Here is a 20243-nt window from a genome sequence, read left to right as displayed (position 1 = left end):
CATAATTACCAATACAACCAAACTTGTCCTATAATATTATAATATTTGTCAAATAATTAATAATTAGGTACACAAATATATAAAAACAGCAAGTGCAGTTATTATTATTATTATTATTATTATTATTATTATTATTATTATTATTATTATTATTATTATTTAAAAATGAATACTCCTTAGAATCTTTGAAACTTGAGAAAATTTGAAATTTAGCCTCAAACTTGTAACTGATGCCTATCCGAATATACACTAACTATATGGTCTGGTATTCCTTTAACGTTTCATGCTTCCTTGAAGGAAAATTCTGGAAAGCCTGGTGTGTGGCTTTATCCGAAATAGTTCTATATATATTATAGGTGATCGGCAATTCTTGCAAACCAATATTAAAGATTTTCTACACAGGATCACCAGGATGTAATATTAACATTTATCCTAAGTAATTCAGTAATATAATAATAATAATAATAATAATAATAATAATTTCTGTATCTCAGTCTACATTACTGTAGTATTCTGCATCCATTCCCCATACCCAGACACATATCCGCTCGCATACTAAGAAATATAACACACCTCAAAGATTATTTCAACCTTTGTATTCAGTGGTTATGTTACATGCACGAAGACTGTTACTTTGGCGTGCCATTCTGCGCCACTCCTCTTCACACGGAACCCAGTGCACAGAATATCACAGCTCATTTCACACAGGACGCAGGCTGCAGCATTGATGGGTAACTTTTTTTAATTAAAGGAGTTGCTGCTTTGGTAAAAAGATTAATGTTAAAAAGTGTGAGTTATATACCGTGTATAAAAAGCACCCGCTGCTGAACAATGACTGGACTGTCAGTGCGAATTAAATTCCGCTTGAAGTACTTATCTGAGCTGTACTGATGAACAGACTGTGTGAGGAAAAGAGACCACCAACCGCTGCGGTATGTATAGTTGAATTTTTTGTTGTTGTTCTTAATTTGTTAATTGTTTAGTACAGTTGTTAGGATATTTATAATTAAACACGCAATTCGAATAGTTATTTCAAAGGATTTTCTAAGCAGACGAATAAAAAAACACAACAACCATGCTCTACAGAATGGGTGTTAACATCCTTGTTTTTGAATTGTTTATACATACTTAGATAATAGTTTTAATCTATTTCTAATGTAGTCCTAAGCCATATTCTGAAGGTGGAAACTCAGTATATTGGTGTTTTCTTTATAGAAACTAGTTTGGTTAGCAACTGTTTACAAGTTGCCTTTTATTGTTTGTGGATGCTGTGAACTTTTGCCTAACCAAGAAAGTCGTTTCCCTTAACCATTTTTAATTCTGAGTGTTAATATGCCTTTTCTTGTAATTGCAAACTATAATATTTAAGTGCATGTGTATTTTGCATATGACAAACATTCTAGCATTCTTGGTCAGCGTCGTTCGCTAAACTGTACATTTTTTGAACCGGTTGATTATGATAGTCTTTGATTGATTTCTCACCTCCCTGTTGAAAATTTAGTTGGTGGAGCTTCACGTTTTCTACGTCCCAGAAGATCAATGGAATTCAAAGTTAAACAGAGTCCCGACAGATGCTATTGATACCTTTATTTCTGCTGGTTTTATACGGTAAGTACTACAGACGTACCTATCATTTATTTATTTATTTATTACAGAAGTTATTTACGCAAGTTGCTTAGTGATAAGATGTCAAACAGTCTGTAAAGTCAATATTACTACAGCAAGTAAATAATGCTCTGTAAAACTAAACGTATCCTTAGGTAAACAAGCCAGCACAGTTAAGTCCTCCTTGTTAAACTTATACATTACGTCTAAACTTGTTGCTCTATGGTAGTGCATTTTCATAATAGGCTGATTAAGCTCTGGAAGACAGAATTAGTAACGTTTTCATAAATGTTTTAAAATGACAACCAAATCTGGGGAAAACAAAACTTGAGATTTCTTAAGTGAGCGTAGTTAACAAAATACCATAAGCCTTACATTTTTGACAGTTCCATTAACTACATGCTACTCAAATGTGCAATTTTGAAGGAAATACGGTATATAAAACATTTATTCCCTCTTTAAAACATGATACCCGATTATATGTTAGGTTAAAGAAAGTTCTCAGTTTCCATGCCTTATTTTCAGAAAATCTGTTACATTTCATAGCAGCAGTGTTCTGAGTCAAAGCATGTTTGCTGGCTGAAAGTGTGTCAGTCCATAGGGAAAGAAGTCATCCGACGGAAGGGGGCAATTTGAACTTCAGGTAACATGACCAAGGAATTGCAACTCGATCTTAAAAAATGACTTGCAAACAAAGATTTATTTAACCCAGTATAGTAGCAGGTTTTCTAAAATAAAAATACATGTAACTATATGTGTTTCATTCAAAACTGCACATTTCAGACCTATATCGTGAATGGAAGTGCATGTTAGCTATAATCACTTGAAGTCTTATTAATGACATTTGTGTCTTGGATTGTTATGGTCCTGTGCCAATCATTTCAGCTATGTTGTTCCCTATAGAGATCAGCCCAAAAAGTTGTATTCCTAAAATACACTGAGAGCTTCTGTAATGGACTATTGCATATTAAATGTGTCCCTCTGTGTCCACCTGATCTGCATTATTTGTTTACATTAATCCCAGAAATCATTATTAAATTGGCTGCGACTATACAGTGTTGAAGTTTAAGATCATACAACACATGAAAGTGCTTATGATCAGTGTATTCTTGGTTTTCTAGGGTCTGTCCTGATCTGAGTTTAAGAACACTGCGAGGTCAGATTGCTGAACTTCTGGGGGAAGATGCAGCGACTGAAAAATTTGCTTTTTTAAAATATGTGGGTAGGAGTTTGGCCTTGGTGAGTACTGGTTTTCATTGGTAAGATATACACAATCACTGAATGCTTATAGCTTATGTGACGGACTTACAGAATAATATTTTTAGGCAGATGTTAGTACCAGTAGAGTTTTTACTGGAACAACGGAAACTGGGTTTGCAGCTGTTTTAAAGCGAATGAAGTTGAGGGTTGTGTACAAAAGTGGAAATAAGAGTTTGAATTCTGGCTACTTAGACCTTCACCTGTTGTTTTTGCTATTGTGTTTGCCAAGTACCATTACAACGTCCCTCTTTAAGTGCATTTGTTGGCAGATGATTGGACAGTGTTGTTGCTAACAACTGGCTTAATTTCAGCCAATTGGATAAGATTTGGTCAGATAGCCATATATTGGGCCAGTGCAGATATAGTTGGTGTCTGTATATAATTATAAACTTAAAAAATGCTGCAAGTTAAAAAGAAAAAACAACAAAGTTTGAGTTTTCTCTTCTAAAGTCCACAAAAAATAAGCAGTTATTCATCAGACAAGCTGAGGCATGTTTGCACCTGTTATCAGTGGTATGCTGCCTGTGACTGACTACTCTTTACGCAATGTCTGGCAGAGTTACGCTTTGGCAGTATTGTTAATGTTGTTCCATTGTTGTGAGGCAGTTCAGGATTTAAGTAATAATAATAAAAGAGACATTAAGATTCCCTAAATGCGTAGCTTCAAGTTGCATTTTCCTGTTGTCTTTTCTGTGCTCTTATAAGTGGATGATATTTGCGAGTAGGTCTCATTGCAATGATTGTGTTTAACGTATTATTGTTGCATAGAAGTGTGGTGTTTTGACCTGAGTTTAGGAGCAGATCTCCAACACCAGTTGCTATATACTGTTTTACCAGAGACATAGGCACCAAAAGCAGAATAGGAAAGTGTCTGGATAGTTGCAGAATAGGAAAGTGTCTGGATAGTTGCAAGAGGCAGCACAATCTGGTGAAGAACTGCAAGTCAAGTTTTCTTTTCTATTGCTGTCAATAACAGCACATGCTCACTAGATGGCACTGACTCTTTCAATTTTACATACTGCACACTTTTGCTGATCTTGTATATCTATGTTAGCCTAAGGTGCAGTTTACACAATCACCCCATTAAATAGGAAAACATCTGCCAGTTTTTGATCACAGTGCCGCCATAATTCAGCTTCACTCAGACTGCTGTTTAGGAGGCATTGTAAAATGTAATGTGTCCCTGGCGAATAATCACCCTGCACTTCAGCACAGCTCAAGAGATGCCCCCTATGACTGTTTTTCAAGCACCCGGAAAGCACAAAGGAATCAATTTGATTAAGTCAATTCAGGCTCTTGGCAACCCAATGAAAGGGCAGCAGACTGTATGCTTGGCCTGGGGTATTATTGACACTGACAGGCCTCTGTGCAAAAGTGTGCTGTAGCTGATTAGCTAAAAAACAGAGCAATTTGTACCATTTATTTGCTGTCAGCGCATATCCAGATGCTAAGTACCTAAAATAATATGTTGTAATCAAAAGCCCATCACTTGGAGTAACAGATGTAGAAAATAAAGACACAGGGTGATCAGCCAGGAGGCCGCTGTGCAGGTCTGCTGTGAAACACATACATTGTTACTGATTTTGAGGATGCCAAAAGGTTTTCTGTAGTTTACATCAGAAACGTTCCCAAGATGTTCTTATTTCTGAGCTGTTACGTTAACTGGACTGGGGGCTGTTTATGTTTCTAAAGTATTTTCTACCATCCTGTGTTTCAGGTTAAAGCAAAACAAGAAAGAGAACTGAAAGTGAAGTCTTTTGCACCACCTTATGTATGTTTATCTAATTTTGTTTTCTGTTTATTTGTTTTACTTAATGGCATGTAAAATGTACTGCTGAACAGTGTGAGATGTTACTGTCTCGGAGATGTGTAACATAGGTTTGAAATGGGTTGTTTGTTGCCCCCAGGATACCTTAAAAATGGGATGGGTCAACATACATCCTGGAGCAATAACTGTAGTTTCTGTTTTACTGTATACAGGAGCTCGACAAAAATATTGAAATTCCAGCCATAACACAGTGTCACCCTGGACAGCCAGAAGGCACTAGCAAAAGATTTGTCAGCTTCACATCTTTCTGGTTCTTTGCCCATCCCTGTATACACTGCTTTCAAATTGAGAAACTGTCCCATTCTAGAATTTTTCCAGAGGCTTGAACCTTTCCATCAGGGCTGATCTGTTTAGGAATTCTCATTGGAAAAAATGCCATTTTGTATTTTACAAGTCAATAATGATAAAATCCATTTTATAATTTCCTTTGTCAACTTTGGCTTGACATTGTACAGTATTAATAATGACAAGACACTTTGTTACTGAAATAAAAAAGCAGAAACAATTCCTAGATTAAAAGGTACATAAGGACCTTTTTGTTTTATTGTGTTACATGTTCCTATGTGTTGCTACAACTCTTTACATAAGGTGTGTGTATTGTTTTTTTTTTTTTTTTTTAACGTTTTGACCACTTTTTTAAACTTTTAAATTGCATTCATTGCCTCAAGATGGCTTCACATGTATCCTCCTGCTCACATATGTAACTGGAATGGATTTACCAGTGAGCAGGAGGATGATGGGAAATGTAGTTCTGAGAGGTCCATGCAGAACATCCGTCAGATAAAGCCATCAGAAAGCATCAGATTCGCAACTAATTTTAACTTTTATTTCACCCTTTTTGAAATTATTTTTCTTGACTCATTCAGGCCCCTCAGCCAGAACTGTATTTGCTGCCAGGAGTAGAGAATGACAGGAGTGTTTATTCAGTTTCACTCACACCTGACAGACAGAACTTTAACAGCGACGATGCCAAGTCCTATGGGTCTCCAAAGAGAACTAGCAGCTTGCCAACTGAGAAGAGACAGGCTTCCAGACTCCCCAGGATTCACCACAGGGCTCCTCAAAAACCTCCCATCAAGAACCTGGAAGACAGTGTGTCACTCAGCTGGGAAGAGGAAGAGGAGGAGCAGGAAGAAACCAGACCATCTCAGGATCACAGCTGGAATAAAGAGACCGATCACAGGAAGAGAACTCTGGAGCAGCAGCTCCCGCCAATCAGAAAGAAAGCAGGTGAGCTTATTGTGAGAGATCCTAACACTGACATTAGAGAGCTTGTGAAGTTGAGCTATACATTAGTTAAGAATACATTAGTTACGATAACAATACCAGATTCACCAAGTGCTGGTCTGTCTATAATTTGAAGTACTTGGAATTTGAAAAAATGGTTCACAACCATTATAATCAAAAACAAAAGAGAATTTGCGATGAACACTGACATGCTTTTGGTACCTGCAGACCATACTGTACATTCTTGTAATGTCTCCAAATACAGACAAACCCTCCGTCCCAAATAAGCAGGCAAGAAATCAGAAGAGCTTTAAGGATACTCGGGTATTGAGGAACAACACAAGGGATTCAGGAGTCCCTGAGTCACTGGAGGATCGAGACACTGAGTATTTACAGAACCAAAGCAACAACAGGTAAATGATAGCTGAGAATGCAATCATTTTAGTGGAGAAGGACATCCTATGTAGTCTGAACTAAAACTGAACTACAATTATTGCTAGATTAGTACCATTTTATTTTTCTCAGAAATTCTTTGAACAACAATGGGCCTGTGATGTTTTTTTGATTACCTGTCATGTTGTTCTATAATTTCTACACAGTAAAAGCTCGCATTAAGACCACCAAATGTATCAAACGTCTTTTAAATCACCTCTCTTACAAGAGCAGCATGCAAGTAAATAGTTTGGCGGCACTGAACTAATATCTTTTTAAATAAAAATCCTTTTGATTCATTCCGCTCTAATTCTTACCTAAATGATGCTGTTTTTGAAATGTACCATTATCTTTGGGAAATACAATGAAATCCATTGTAACAAATGATCTACACATATTTAATTGTACATGTCCTATTGAAAAAGTACCGGTACATCATTCTGTATGGAATTCACCATTTTAAGTCATATATATTTAAAAGTTATCAGTGCTATTACTATAGTCTTACATCATTTTGGTGAAACAAGTTCTGTTTTGGGTAATAGTTGCTCTAACTTGGTTTCTGCAATCTGTCTCAAATCTTAGGAAAATTGAGGAATCGGCTCCTTTGACACACAATAACAAGAAACGAATAAATCAGGTATGAATAAAAATAAGAAATTATTAACTTAAAGAAAAAATGCACCAGAAATCCAAGATGATACCGGTGTGGCTGTGGACTGGTAATACGGTGATGGTTTTAGATAGTGACTGTTTTCCACTGGCAGTGATTTCCTGAACCAGCTTCACAGCAGCCCCAGATCAAAACTGCTTTCATTCAGCACTGCCCTTGACTGGGATTGAGCTGCTTAACATTGCATGAAATTCTTTATATTCCACTCAGCCACAACACCCTGGAGTATATTCATCTCAAAAACTTAATGTTTGATTTTCATTACCTCAGGCCCTTTTATTAACTAATTAACAGTTGCAGTATTTGGATCTGCCACCCAGTTGAATAGACTAGCTGTCTCTTAGGCCTCAGAAATACATCTAAACAATTGTTCTTCTATGAGCTTGCCGTGTTGAGAAACACTTCCACATGAGCTTCGACGCTGTAAAAATGCCTGTTGCTTAGCGAAAGACTGGAACCAAGAGCGCTGGACGCTTTAAGCCCAGGAGGAAGCATAATGTAAAAGATAATAAAACCCTGTTCTAAAAACCTTGTCATAACTCCAACAAAATAATTTGATTCTGTGTGTCAGCAGCTTGTGTTACCCACTAACTATAGCTCTGGCCAAACGTTGCACATCACCCTATAGAATTAACCAATTTTGCTTCATAAAGCCGAGTGAAACCTGCTGAATAATGTTACCTTAACATATTGAATTACGTATTGCTTTGTAGTTTTCCAAATACTTGACGAAAAACTGACAATTGAAAAATTTGACATTTAGAAATCTAACATGAAATACTGTTTGGGTAATACTACTACTATTATGGCTTCGATATCATTTTGTAGTTTCTTCATTTACATGATGTTAAATAAAAGATATAAATGATCATATAGTATTCTTTTTTTAAAATTATGTCACAAAACTTTTGGCCATAGCTGTATGCTATAATAACAGTGCCGAGTGCACTTGGGCAGGCTGTGTGTCAGTATGTCTGGCTCTGATCTTTGAATACCAATAGCCCGACTATAGACATTAACATGACTCTCTATTCACTGTGATAGAATTTTCTGAGTGGCCAGCATTGAAAGCGATCACCCATTCAGAATGAAAGACCAATGTAAACAGTGGGCATAACAGCTAATGTGCTGTTATTTTATTAGAGTGCCTCTGCTCCATCTGGAAGTCATGTAAAAATGTTAACAAGTGCTTACTCTATAAAAATCTCTTGGGAGGCTGTGCTGTGTTTTGTTGCCCAGGATTCGCCAGGGGTCCCCAAAATACCTGAACTAGCAGGTGGTCCAAATCCTGAAAGGGCTGCAGTTAACAGTTTTGTGACGGGCAGTGCATGGCAACTGTGGTTAATGGCGATTTCACAATTCTTTTGAATTCAGTTACAGGTCAAAGAAAATCCACTGCCATTGCCCACTCCAGCTCAATATACCGCACCCCCTACTCCACCTCTCCTGGCCATGACTTCACACAAGCCTAAGGTCCCAGTATTTCTAACAGATAGTAAGTATCTGCGTTAAGTGAATTGACTTTGATAACTTTACCCTTGTAACAAGTTTCACCATGAAAGTATAGTAATGTGGACGGTGAAAACATGGAGTTTTCAACACATGATAAAGTGTACATCCTGGCTAGAGCTGGTAGTATGCTGGTTATTAACTGGTTATGCTGGTTTAGGTGCTTGTTGTACTGGTTAAACAACTGTATTGTAAAAATAAGTTATGTGCACTCATGATTTTGAACCAGATTCTGACCATGTACAGCATTCCTAAGAATAAAGTAAATAATTTGTTCTTTTTTTAAAGAACAAGTGTCGATACAATTTAATACACATCCAACATATATAGAAGAACTAAGACAAGATGTGTTTATTCAAAATAGCTTTCTTTTGCACCAGGAGATCAACTAATTGAACAAATGAAGTTAGCAAAGCAAGAAAGAAAACAACTTAAAAAGGCAAGACGGGAGCTGGTGAAAAAAGCTAAAGGACTGTTAGCACAAAACCACCAGAAGAGAAAGCAAGGTGGGACACAAGGCTGATACAGGCCCTGCAATACTGTGAGTTACCAAGCCCTGCCACAGATCCAGGAACTCAACCTCCCTTTGTGTTTAAACAGCACGGGATGCCTGGAAAAAGAGGTATTTCGAGACCAAGAAGGCGACAGCTCCCCTGGAGGACACACTGAAAACACTCCGGCAGGAACTGGAAACCTATTACCAGAAACTCGTTCAGCAGCTGCAGGCTAGGGATGGGAGAAAGAAGCATAAACACCCCATGAACACTTCAAACTCCAAGGTACAGACCAAGGGGCTTCAATACCAGTCAAAGTCTGGAAGTCTGGAGCACAACAAAGAAATAATAGTTGTGGAATTACAGAATATGGCCACCAGATGGTACCAATCGCTATGTAAAAATCCAATCTAAAAAGTGTTCTGAAGTTCGTTGTTGGTTTGGTACTGTAGATATAGCTAAATCTTTTTGTTATTATTTTTTTATTTGTATTTTATTTTATATAGTTCCCCAAATGGGTTAAAAAAATATTTTACATTTTGTGGTTCCCACACATTTTGGAACCCTCTATGCTGATAGTGGATTTTAATTGAATGTTTTGACATGGGTGGGTGAGATGGTAAGATCTTGTATTTAGCTTAGTGGATTTGGAAGAGGAAAAAGATATTCCCCTGGAGTGCTGTGATCAAAAAGTAACTACAAATAATACTTTTGTCTCAGGATTTGTATTGCAATCAATGTGGTTTATTACTTTATGTAATTCACTAATAATACATTTCGACTAATTATTGTAAAAAAAAAAAAAAAAAAAAAAAAAAAGGGATGTCAATTGTAATGGGCACCACTGTTTTTTTAAGGTTGCTTACCTTAAGAGAATCCAGACAAACTGGAAAGTCAGCCAGGGTTGGAGTCTGATGACATGCACTTCACCATGTTTTTGTTTGTTTTTGCAGAATGGCCTTGTTATTCAAATTACGACAGAGCAGCGTGAGATCGATGAGCTGAAAAGAAAAGTCGACGATGCTAAAATGAAGCTTGTGACAGAACTTAAGGTAAAGGGATGATGTGAAACAAGCTGCTGCAATTGTAAACAATACTTTATAGAATTCCATTACTAATTGCGTGACCCTGAGCAAGTCACTTAACCTCTTTGTGCTCCATCCTGTGGATGAGATGTTAAATCAATGTCCTATTGTAAGTGACTGCATATAATGCACAGTTCAGTTCACAGCCTACCTCTGTAAAGCGCTTTGCGATGGTGGTCCACTATTAAAGGCGCTATATAAAAAGAAAGATATTATTATTATATATTGTTAATAAAATAATATAGTACACCAGATGACTTGTTTCACTGAAGCAAACGTAATATGCATGTGCTAAATAAACACTACTCCATTAAAACAAATGTTTATTTATTTATTGTTTAAGAATCTATTCTAAAGAATTCCTGCTGTAGCGTTTTTACTAATCACGTTGTAGCATTTTCTATAGTCAACAAACATACAGTGCACTCATGCAGAACATGGGGAAAAAATGAAGTGTGATGCTGAGATCACAAGACGAATTATCCTGTGATGTCAACATAATGGTTTGAAATGCTGAAATCATAAGATAAATTATCTTGTGATCTCAACATAGCAGTTAGAAATGTTGAGATCCTGTGATCATTTATCTACTGATCTCAGCATAACACATTTCTGTTTCATTTTTCCCCCTTCCTTAATGAGCCACTGAGCATGTCACTGATAAAAGCAGATATTCTATATAACGTCTCTGATAGAAGGATCCAACCTATTTTGCCTGAGACCTACATCAGACACAAGACCAATTACACAAGGTGTTAGTATTATACAATAGTATGCATTTTACTGATATACTATAGACCTAGCTTGTGTAATAACGTGTGCTTCAGTTCACCCCCCCCTCAGCAGGTATTTATGCACAGGATTCTAGTATTTGAGTAAATGTTTTATATTTCACGTTAAAAGCAATACAGACTGAAGCATTCAACTAAGGCATAACAAACCTTATTATTTATAACATATCACGACCCTTTCCACTAAAAGTGTGTAATTTAAATGATGTTGTACTAAACTAATGTTAGTCATGCATAACAATAATTTATAGCCAATTTAATATAGGAGTATAACGATGAATGTCTGTGTGTGAGGGAACATCATCACAAGTAGAAGTGAAATGACTGAACTGTTGTCATAAGCCACACACAGATGGTCATCATCCTATAAATCCATGATACACTGCCATATTGTCAGTATGTAACACTTGCTGTAAACTCTCTTTGTTTATAGCTCAGAAAACAAGCAGCCACAGAACTGCGAGCCCTCCGAGCAGAGCTGACCCAAAAGAAAGCACAGTCTTCCTTAGCAAGTCCGCACCAGGGGTCTGCCCTACAGAACCTCCGATACCAGGCAGGGCCACAGCGCACCCCAGCCTGATCACTTACTGACTATTACAAATCAAATCAATACATTTAAAGGTCAAGTTACTTGTTAAATTATTCTTTGTTAATTACAAATAGATCGCTTGTTCATAATTTCCACATTTTTAGTATTAGGTTAAAATATTTCATATATTGCAGTGGATCCAAAATGTTAACATTTTGACTTTTTTTTTTTTTTTTACTGTAAACTAAGTTAACGTGAGGGATCTAAAAATATCTATTGTGCAAATGCATGACCCTAGGAAGCATGGGTATCTGTAAGTGTGATGTTCAGGAAAAGACCAATAGAAATAAGGTCAAAATAAAAATCGCTCCATTTGAAAGTGCTTTTAATTAATGGATTTTATTGATGATTTGGTAAAACAAATCATAACTTAAATGATCTCTAACCACTAATACTTTAAATGTATATCAGGTAAATCCTTTTTTTAAGAGACAAGTTTAATGGATTAGTAAATGTTGTATGTGTGATTCCTACTCAACTCAACACCTCTGCTACAATGGGCAATAGTGTGCTTTCCTCACCTTATCTGAAAAAGGATTATTGAAAGCAAAACTGTGAACATTTCTATATTTTGTAATACAAATTCACAAAACTTTATAGACTGGTTTATTAGTATTCTTAACAGCTGTATCTGAAAGCACTTATAAACATCTTTGGAAACTGAGACTGAAGGTTTTTTTTTAATTTTTTTTTTTAATAATAGGATTCTGTCTGTTGTTCAGTTTAACAATTTTCTCATTTCCAGTAAAACATTAAAACTAATTTTGAAGTAAAACATGTATACAATGAATAGAAAAGTTGCTATATAACTTGATCTAAATTGACTGCATTCTATTAGGTGTGCATCTCATCATTTAAATAACAAACAAAATCAAAACAGTGCAAACAGAACAATTTCCCCCAAAAATTACAACTGCTTGTAAGGTGAAGCCCGATTCCTATCAGCATTTTAATAGATTTACCAATCCAATCTAATGGCAAGGACAAATGCCCTCATTCAGAATAAAACCAATTCGCAGTAATTCATCCCGTCATGAGACAATGCATCATTAACTTGCACAAGGGCCCAGGCTCTGGGATGTACTTGGTCATTCAGAGCTTTCCCACAGCCCCAGGTTTCAGGGCATTCCACATCTCCTTGCTTTGCTGCTCAGCTACAGGGTCATCACTGTAGTCTAGGAGATTGCCGTTCCACATGCCAATACCACGCAGGCCTTGTTCCTTCACATAGGCAGCCTTTTGAGAAATGCTCTTCGGGTCGTCGTACCACACCTGATGAATTCGTCCTTGATCGTCCTGCAGGAATAAATCCAAGCACTGCATTTAAAAGCAGGCTGTGTGCGCACATACACTGCCCTGCCAAAGAGATTAGAGCTGGGCCACCTCGCCCCCAGGGACATCATTCACGTTCATCCCATAAGGCTGCAGACTGGCAAATAAAAGGCTATTAAGTAGACACGATGTAGAGTAATAAGTCTGTTCTAATGTTATATTACAACTGTAACACCTGGTGCCATCTGGACACATTAATACAGGAGTTCACAAGCTTCCACAGCTAGCGGCCCCCTGTGACATTTTACACCCTGACTGAGGATGCTCATTCGCATCCATAGAAATGTCAAGCTTTGTTCTCTTACAGTCATCCATAACGAAAGACTCAATATTTAGGAGTGCTAAATGAAACTTAATAAATTAATGTATTTAGACATTTTTTAGGGGATATATCTGAGGGAATAGAGCACATGCACCGCCAATAAAAGCGGGTGATTTTAAAGAGAAAAACAAATTCAATGACCTGTTTTGACTAGAAGACTTTCTCAACGTTGAAATGAGTTTGAATTCATATAATTACATCACTGGGTTGTGAAGACACTGAGAAAGACTTTGCTGTTTGTCCTTTTGTTAGTGTTCCGCCTGATATATTCCCTCAGATATATACCTTAACCATTTATAAATACATTATTTGTACCTGTGGGTTTTTTTTAAAAAAATTTAGAACTAGTAGACTATGGTAAATGTATAGTATAACCCTGGAAAAAGCATGTTCGAAAAATTCAAAATTATTGCAAAACTTTTATAATGGTTGTTCTGTACTGTTCTATTGCTTACCTTATAGTTGTAGTAAGGAGCACCCTGTACATCATCCCACAGTCTTCCAGAGGTGGAGCTGTTGATTTGCCTCATCATCGTCTTGTATGGGATCTGCCTCCCAGCAGCGTCACTACATGGGGCACCCCGGAACGAAACCTTGGGGATTGTGCACACACCCTCCTGGAAGGAAAGCATCCACACTGACTGAAGAAACCCAGGGGATTGTACACACACCCTCCTGGAAGAAAAGCATCCATACTGACTGAAGAAACCCAGGGGATTGTACACACACCCTCCTGGAAGAAAAGCATCCACACTGACTGAAGAAACCCAGGGGATTGCACACACACCCTCCTGGAAGAAAAGCATCCACACTGACTGAAGAAACCCAGGGGATTCACAATGCATTCACAATGACCGACAGTCCTCTTTTAAATAGTTAACTACTTTCTTTTTCTCCAGCCTTGCCACACCACTGTACATTTAAGAGTAGTACTGTTATCCTCACACTGTTCACCACCCTTACTGGAGGTAATGGGACCCATCATATTCAAAATAATACCTCACATTGAATAAATGCACCTTCACCCCTTAGTCATACACCAACGGCTGTTTTCACAGACCCTGATGAGCCCTAATCCTGGACTGCCTAATGTTATCTTAGGTAAGGTAGTCCAAGACTAGTGCTAATCACAGTCTGTGAAAACAACCATTAGTGTATGACTAAGGGGTGAAGACACATAAGTTTAATTGATGCTAGCTTTAACGTATTTTGAAATACTTACCAGGTGTTTTCACAATCATGACTGTTGAAAACATGAGAAGAAATGTCCTGTAATGGCAGCACAATGACATTCTAATATAATGGAACATTTTTCCTATTCATGGTGTAAACTATTTTAACTTCAAACACTCCATCTTAAATGCTGAGGTAAAACTAATAAGACACAATTCCATGCATGTTTCTGCTAATGTCTTCTTCATCTGTGTTGAGAAAAAAATACATCTATTTTACCTGGGTTAATTCCAGACAAGCATAGTCATATCCATACCAGGGAACCCCCATCACAAGCTTTTTAGGGTCAATGTTCATCTTCAGGTAATCAGTATAAGCTGAAGAATACAAAAGTAGTATTAAGCCAAATAATATAAAGGGGATTTGCCATGTAAAGGAAAGCTGTCCTGTTGTCTCTACCAAGCTACAGAGACAGACTGCCTAGTAGTCTTTGATTCCCTCGTTCTCTGAGTGATGTTTTGGTATTTCAACTCCAAATGCTCTAAACAATAATATATATGGAGCCAGCAGATTTTAGAAGTTTACAGAATCTCATGATATTTTGGAATAGGGAAATGGAGACGGGAGAAAACTTTTTGCTTCGAATCAGGTTTTCCATAGCAAGCGAATAAAGGTCAGGTGACTGCAAGCACCCTGTATAAATATGCTGCACATCCCTTTTTTAGGAGCAAGGCCCTGTGTACTGTAAACACTAAGCTCTTCAGTTCATACCAGCCAGTGTTTGGTTGTATGGCGCATTTGCCATTGCAATGCAGTCACCCCAGATCTGGCTCTGCTCATCGTATGACATCACAAACAGAAGGTCACATGATTCAGCTATGGTTATGTAGTTGTAGCACCTCTTATCAATACACTTTGGAGACCAGGCCACATCAAACGACACCTGAAGGTTAAATATGCTACTGTTAAAAACACATTGGGGTGAAAACAATCAAAGGACCAAAATACATAGAATGTATTACAGTCACAAAACAGTACCTTGCACAATATTTTGATTTGTTTCAATAGTTTTTGAGGTCTGTGATTGACTATAATGCTATTCTAGGAGATGACATTCTGCATAAAGTATTAATTATGTACTTGATTATAAGTTTCTTTACTTATATGTTATTTTCATATTTTGATGTAGCTTAATGCATATGTAACTAAACAAGACATTTGCAGTTTCTCATATCTTGGCGCCTGGGCAGATAGCCAAAGTTAGCAGGTGTCTAATCAAGATGCGTGGACACAGTGTGAAAACAGAACACCACAAACAAAGAATGGTCTGTAAAATACTTAAATGTGATGCACTATAGAATGTTATACAGTTGGGCTAGTCCCCCCGTCCCCCGTCCCCCCCACCAGATGGGTTGAAGGTGTGTGATAGTAAGGTGGATCCATACTGATTGGAAATGCTAACATTCATAGTATTTAATGTAATGTTTTTGTTTGAATCGTCAGTCACTTCCTTGAATTGACTCCACACGACGTCTGTGTTTTGATGCAAGCATATACATTGGTTCATGCTGTGACCTGCGTGTCTTTGCTTGCTTATATCCAATGTTTATATGATTGTATTAACAGTTCTTTTATGCATAGATTTTTGATCAAAAATCATTAGTTGAATTATTTTAGTTGCCACTGTTTCTGCACTGGTTTACCTGGGAGCCTGGGATCTCCTTATGGAAAGCCTCTGTAGTCTCTTTGACCAGTGCAGTCAGAGCATAGTATTCGGGGGACCCATCCTGCACTTCCTGCTCAATGTCGATATTGATTCCATCCATGAACTGCTTTTTCGCCATGTCAAGTTGGTCAGATATCCAAGCTGTCCTATTGGTTGGATCAACAATGTCCTCAAGGGGGACATCACCTTATAATAGAAGTGGATGAGGGACATTAATAGAACACAGAAAGGGTGGGTGTTGAATAGCTTGCAGATTTCATTTTGACAAATACTGTTTGAGAATATACCTCCCCCTTTGAATTTGCCATTATCAGCATGTAAAAACTAGGGACTGCCAACACTAATTCCTGTCTTATAGTCAGTAATTTTGTTTTAATATCTCTTGGTGAGCAATGTCCCTGGTGGGTATTGTATGTACTTCAGTATGCTTTGTTTTTGCTGGAGTAGAATTGGTAATTGATCATAAATGTACAGTATATTATATGTTGCCCACTCATTCCTTAGGCATGTGTAGGAATTTCATTATTTTATTATTACAGTGTTATAATGCTTCCAAATAACATAACATAACAATAACATCGTGAACTCCCAAAACAATCATATTAATACCGCTATTTCTTTAAATACTACTTGTACCCCGGGGAAACTTTTGAAAAGTGATCTTTACCTTTCAAAACAAGCCGTGCTCCTTTAGAATGGGCAAAACACAAGAGCTCTGGGTCGAATTTCCCGAAGGCTGCCACTGTTGTTACCACTGACCAGTCATAGGATTTCCACTGCTTTCCTCCAACATCAAACACGAACACCTGCAGTAATCAAGGCTGTTTCATTATTTCTGAAAACACAGTAAAAACATGTAGACTATTCAATTTGTCGAAAAAATACAGCCGTCGTTAAAATCATTGAAAGAACACTTTGTCAAAACCAACTCTCGAACGGTATTTTACTATATTCTTGGCTTTAAAAGTAAAATGACATGTTGGGTCCTGATTTAATATTTGAATGGTGGCGGTATTTAAATCTGTTACTGACCAGACCAATTGAACAGACTCCCTTATTTCACAAATAAACATTAAGAATGTTCTTTAGTGAAAGTCGAGATTTTTTGATTAAGTGTGTCAAACACTGCTTAATGTATTGGGGGCATGATTGCAGTGGTCCTGCACACTATGGAGAGTAAAGGTATGTTTCAGAGTTGATTTCCAGCTAGTCAGTCTGCTTTGAGTACTATTGCTTTATCACTCTCATCTACATTTAAACCAGAAGGCAAACTTAATGAATGACTGCCTGCATTGCACAGTTTACTTTAGATTTCAGATAATTACTGCATTTGCAATTGGCTGGCTCTCTATATATTATTGTTTAGATTAAATGGTAGCCCTATCAGTCCAGTGATAATCGCAGGCTTTCAGGACCTCAAAGATCTCTCTTTCCTACTTTCACCTAAAGAAGAGACTTTTGAGTTGTTCAGTTGAACGCGTGTAATTAATTATTGTTTAGTTAGTCCAATAAAAGGTATCACAGCTCCTTCTCTAAATGTACTTCACACAATTAAATGTGAATGACTCTTTTGGTACAGTTTCAGGATTTGTTTTATCTAACCGAGGGCTAATTAAATTAACTTTTTGAAATTGTGACAATTTCAACAATTCACAATTCTTAGAAGGCCTGCAATAGCATTATTAGTCGTTTTCTTTGGTTGTTTTACGCTTGACTGTGATTCAGCCTTCCAGGGGACGACTGCATTATTTATTTATTTTCTACAGCTATATACCGTAGTAAATGTTCTTCAAAAGAATACGCGGAAAAATCAACAACCTGCTAGTTTAAATATAAATTGCGCATAACAGGACAACAATTGGAATAAAAGCGAAAATAATCTTCTGCGTTACGTAATGCGAGATAGATTCAATCGGGTTTTATGCTGTTCATTTACATTAAGCAACAGACATAATACTAACAATACAGTACTGTATTTACCTCGAACTCTTTTACATCGGTGATTTGGTTGCATAGCGACTGATCCTCACAAGGACATGAATAAGAAGACACCAACGTGGATAACACCTGTGCCGTCAGCAACACAACCAACCACCCTGCCATCTTACTTAACACTACGGCTTAGCGGGTTCAAAGGACACCAGTATCGGACGACAATGACTTCTCGAATCTTTTAATAGTGAACTTCCCCATTCCTCGTTGTGTGTAAAACTTGAAATTACAACATTGTTAGACTGTCCCCGCCTTCGACTATGGCGAGTCAGACAGGACATTTTAAGTTGCTAAAAAACACTTGAAATGTAATGCAATATGTATCAGATATTTTACTGGTCAAAGTTGACTGTTTTTCAAATGGCTAATGCTGGCCACCCTCACCCAGGTAAGCTAATTTCTAGTCACATATCGCCCTCTAGCGTGCAAAAGATACAAAACAGGTTAACCAAACACTATATACAGTCATTATACAAACAGGATTTATTATTATTATTATTATTATTATTATTATTATTATTATTATTATTATTAGTGATATGCTAGTTTTGTGTCTAATTATTAATGTGTGCAAACGACTGGAATTGTGATACCAAAAATTTTATTTTTTCAACAATTCAATTCTTGATATCAACAATTGAATTTTAAAAATGTATTCATGATGTCGACAAAGTTGACATCACACAACATCAGCATGTCACCACTTTTGTTAATTATAATAACTTGTAGAAACCCTACAGATTAAGTTGTTGGCAAATAATATCAGTAATATAGTGTAGCCTTATACGGGTATACTGAAATGAGACTCTGTCTTCTGCTTAGTGCATGTGTAGTATATTGTATTATACTTCTACAAGATCTAATAATACAAGAAGATTAATATAATAATATCATCATCATCATCATCATCATCATCTTCTGCTTCATCATCATCATCATCATCATCATCATCATCATCATCTTCTGCTCATCATCATCATCATCATCATCATCATTATAACAATAATGTTTGGTTCAATTAAGTATCTTTTGCACTCTAGATGGCGCTGTATGACTAGAAACTGGTATGTCACACGCGGAAGGTCATGTTCTAAATCAAATTACAAAACATTTGGCTTCTGGTGATTGTTGTCTATTGGGACTCAAGCCATTACACAAACCGGCGGTATCATTGCTTTCCCTTGGTGAAAGGTAGCTGGCCTGGAGATGGGGACTGGGCAGTAAAGAGCCCACCTGGGCCATTCAGAAACTTGTCCTGGTGCAGTAATATAAATCAGGCAGTAAGTAGTTTCTAACACTTGCCCCAAGGGAGGAAGAAGTTCACAACAGTGATACAGTATATATAATAATAATAATAATAATAATAATAATAATAATAATAATAATAATAATAATAATAATAATAATTGTAGAATGTTCGACACAACAGTGAAAAATACAAATGAATAAGGTTTATGATTCACTGAAAAACCAAAAAAACAAACAAACAGGCCAGTGAGTCAGTTTCACTAGATGACATTACCAGGAACGTGTAACAGCCTGAATAAAATTAAAGAAATGATTCTTACTTATCACAAAAAATGGGATACACACTATAGGAGTACTTTTTATTTAATTTATTTTTTGCACAAAATAAAGTATGCTGCGTACTTTTTCATTTTTTTATCGAGTGAAAAAAGAAAACAAAGACAAAAAAATAAAAGATGTGAAAATGCTGCATTCAACAATTTAGTTTATTTGTGGAAGATAAATACCACACATGCGTAATGCATGACCTGTTGTTATCTGAGGCAGCAGAGTACAAGATCTGATTGAGATCCCAGAACAACCTGACCAGCTCTTTCTTGTTTACCTGTGTCTGACCTGCTTGTTGGACTCTGAAGGTATTTCTTAGAATGAAATTATATATTTATCTGAAATATCAGTACACCTTTGTAGATTAAATGGTCAAGTTTAGTTATGCATAAACTAAATATAGTTATATTCCAAAACAACGTGTTCAAAATTTATTTAAAACAAAAAAAAAACATGGTTATTGATAATCAATCAATTAATCTTTATTTTATATAGCGCCTTTTATAGTGGACCACCATCACAAAGCGCTCTACAAGATGCAATAACAACAAGAAAATCCATAATACTTAAAAATAATACTGGTATTTACAGTGGGGACCAAAATAATGGAAGCACCTGCAATATACTTTT

At 36.7% G+C, this 20243-nt stretch overlaps 2 protein-coding genes across 2 annotated transcripts; one reads left to right on the top strand and one right to left on the bottom strand.

Moving 5' to 3' along the window:
• The first annotated feature begins 537 nt into the window (after nucleotides 1-537).
• spata1 (spermatogenesis associated 1) lies at nucleotides 538-11864 on the top strand. Its single transcript, XM_041217632.1, has 12 exons — nucleotides 538-932; nucleotides 1502-1608; nucleotides 2727-2844; nucleotides 4583-4636; nucleotides 5560-5923; nucleotides 6186-6333; nucleotides 6938-6992; nucleotides 8400-8520; nucleotides 8915-9040; nucleotides 9135-9313; nucleotides 9982-10080; nucleotides 11338-11864. Exons 1-12 carry the CDS (start codon nucleotides 891-893, stop codon nucleotides 11482-11484), a joined length of 1560 nt encoding a protein of 519 aa, XP_041073566.1. The 5' UTR covers nucleotides 538-890; the 3' UTR covers nucleotides 11485-11864.
• Nucleotides 11865-12166: 302 nt separating this feature from the next.
• ctbs (chitobiase, di-N-acetyl-) lies at nucleotides 12167-18261 on the bottom strand. The gene is made up of 7 exons (XM_041217633.1): nucleotides 18027-18261; nucleotides 16714-16852; nucleotides 16024-16232; nucleotides 15092-15263; nucleotides 14600-14697; nucleotides 13603-13764; nucleotides 12167-12789 (listed from the first exon to the last, which is right to left on the bottom strand). Exons 1-7 carry the CDS (start codon nucleotides 18147-18149, stop codon nucleotides 12586-12588), a joined length of 1107 nt encoding a protein of 368 aa, XP_041073567.1. The 5' UTR covers nucleotides 18150-18261; the 3' UTR covers nucleotides 12167-12585.
• Between the last annotated feature and the right edge of the window lie 1982 nt (nucleotides 18262-20243).

The sequence above is a fragment of the Polyodon spathula genome, chromosome 18, assembly GCF_017654505.1.
Source record: "Polyodon spathula isolate WHYD16114869_AA chromosome 18, ASM1765450v1, whole genome shotgun sequence".
NCBI classification, from domain to species: Eukaryota; Metazoa; Chordata; class Actinopteri; order Acipenseriformes; family Polyodontidae; genus Polyodon; species Polyodon spathula.
This window is presented reverse-complemented; position numbering and strand designations above follow the sequence as displayed.